This window comes from Austrofundulus limnaeus, unplaced genomic scaffold (assembly GCF_001266775.1).
Source record: "Austrofundulus limnaeus strain Quisiro unplaced genomic scaffold, Austrofundulus_limnaeus-1.0 Scaffold52, whole genome shotgun sequence".
In the NCBI taxonomy this organism is placed as follows: domain Eukaryota; kingdom Metazoa; phylum Chordata; class Actinopteri; order Cyprinodontiformes; family Rivulidae; genus Austrofundulus; species Austrofundulus limnaeus.
In genome coordinates, this window is record NW_013952454.1 from 2,268,163 (window position 1) to 2,270,081 (window position 1,919).

The window sequence follows — 1,919 nt, forward strand, 5'->3', positions numbered from 1 at the left end:
CGGCCCGCGGGCCGGATGTGGCCCGCGAGTGACCAAAATTCGGCCCCCCAATTGGTTTATTCATCTCTTAAGCCCAAATCGCCGGTTTTCTACTTTAATTACTCTAAGTTCTTTTTGGTGTCTACAGAAACGTCGAATCTTGGCTATAAGCTGGTAAAAAACATTTCTATGATCACTCAAGACAATTAAAACCACAAGCAGTTGAAGATAAAATGATGAAAGTRAAAATAAAATTGGTTTMAAAATTTGGCAAGTCAGAGATGTCAAAATATTATCTGTCTAATAATAGGAGGCAGAATATTGTGTAATTATCACTACTTTTATAGGGTTCAATATGTTGTATTCATGATTAAACGCAGTAAAATAAACTAATTCAAAGGTAACATWTCTTTGTAATGGTTTATTTACATAATGACTTTAATTGCTGGATTTTCGGCCCCTCAGCTGTCGACTGACAGTAACTGTGGCCCTCGGAGCAGTTTAGTTGATGGCCCTGGTTTATTAAGTTATTTATGTGTTGACCTTTTGGATGTTTTTAGGAGTTTGAAACAAACTAAATATAAAATAACTGTTCACTAAGAGGAAACATGTCCACATCATCTCAAATAAATAATGTTTACCAAAGAAAACCTTTATCTCTCTTGTGTTCTTTCATTGCATTTCTGAGATATTTTTAGTGACTTTTAAACCTTCAAATAAAAAAAAAAACACTTTTTGTTCTTTACAGGTTTTCCCTGAAAAGCAAAAAAAAGCCCTCCTTGTTGACCTCTAACACAGGCCGACAGCATCAGCACCAACTTCATCGCCACCTCCTTCTCTGWGTCCGCATCTGTAATCACTGCAGCGCACTGAGCATGCTCTGTCTGATGGAGCACAGCGGGGAGGGAGGGGGAGGAGGAGGCTTTTTTTTTTGTTGCAGCTCTGAGAACAAGCGCTGAAAACGATGGAGCCCGACGGAGGAACCGGAGAGGCTGGAGTCAGGGACCGCCGCCGGCAGAACGGAGGACGTGTTTGAAAAGGTACAAGGATGGAGGAGTCCTGTTGCATCGCCTCATTATTTCCTGATGTGTTTTAATGATGTAATGATGTGTTTTAATGATGTAATGATGTGTTTTAATGATGTAATGATATGTTTTTAGGCGATCGGTGGATTTAGTCGTCATTCCCAGGGGACGGCGTGGAGATGTACGCCTTCTATTCTCTTTTAGTCTACATCTTCTACACTGTGTTTAAGAAGGAGGAGGAGGAGGAGGGAGCATGTGGAGCTTTCCCAGACGTAGGTCCAACACATCTGTCCAACCTCTGGAATCATCTGTTTATTTCTTTACTGAAAACCGGTTCAGAAGAAAGAACCGCTTTGCATGTCTGTGTTTGCATTGTGTGTTTCTTTTGTGTGTGTGTGTGTGTGACTGTCTGACCCTTGAATGTGATGCTTTGCTCAGGAGACAGGACCCGTTTCCATGGAAACAGGGAGCAGGAGGAGAGGTGACCACGCCCCCAAAGCGGGGGGAAAGGCCCGCGCTCGGTTCAGTGAATCAAGTCGGTTCAAACGAGCGATTCGTACGTTTTATTAAACGTACGAATGCGGTGTTTTTATGTCACGTGTGGGTTTTATCCAGGCAGCAGCAGTGATGGTGAGGAACCGAGCGATGAAGATGAGGACGATGCACCGGACGTCCCTGCTCGTACCCCCCTGGCCGCCTTTTTGTCTTTCAGACAAGAAGCTGAGAGGAGTAGAGCCTCACAAGTTCACCAGGAAACAACAGGGAAAGTTAGTGTTTCACCTTCAGTGCATTCACTTACTGGTTCTGCTTCTGACAGGCTTATAAAGTACCACAAAGTTATACTTGAGTAAAAGTACAAGTATCTTACTAAAACATGACTTTGTTAAAAGTTAAAGTCTCCTTTAGGAATATTAC

At 42.6% G+C, this 1,919-nt stretch overlaps 1 protein-coding gene across 2 annotated transcripts in view; it reads left to right on the forward strand.

Annotated features, from left to right (window-relative positions):
• Nucleotides 1-1,919, forward strand: part of si:ch211-257p13.3 (kinesin-like protein KIFC3) — a 24,821-nt gene that overhangs the window by 4,399 nt on the left and 18,503 nt on the right. For both annotated transcript variants that reach the window (XR_001310243.1, XM_014008790.1), the window contains exons 2-5: nt 728-1,019; nt 1,140-1,276; nt 1,443-1,539; nt 1,620-1,771. Coding sequence is in view for 1 of the 2 variants with exons in the window: in XM_014008790.1 (XP_013864244.1) it covers nt 1,184-1,276; nt 1,443-1,539; nt 1,620-1,771 (342 nt within the window). In the remaining variant the exon portion in view is untranslated. The remainder of the gene's footprint in view (nt 1-727; nt 1,020-1,139; nt 1,277-1,442; nt 1,540-1,619; nt 1,772-1,919) is intronic.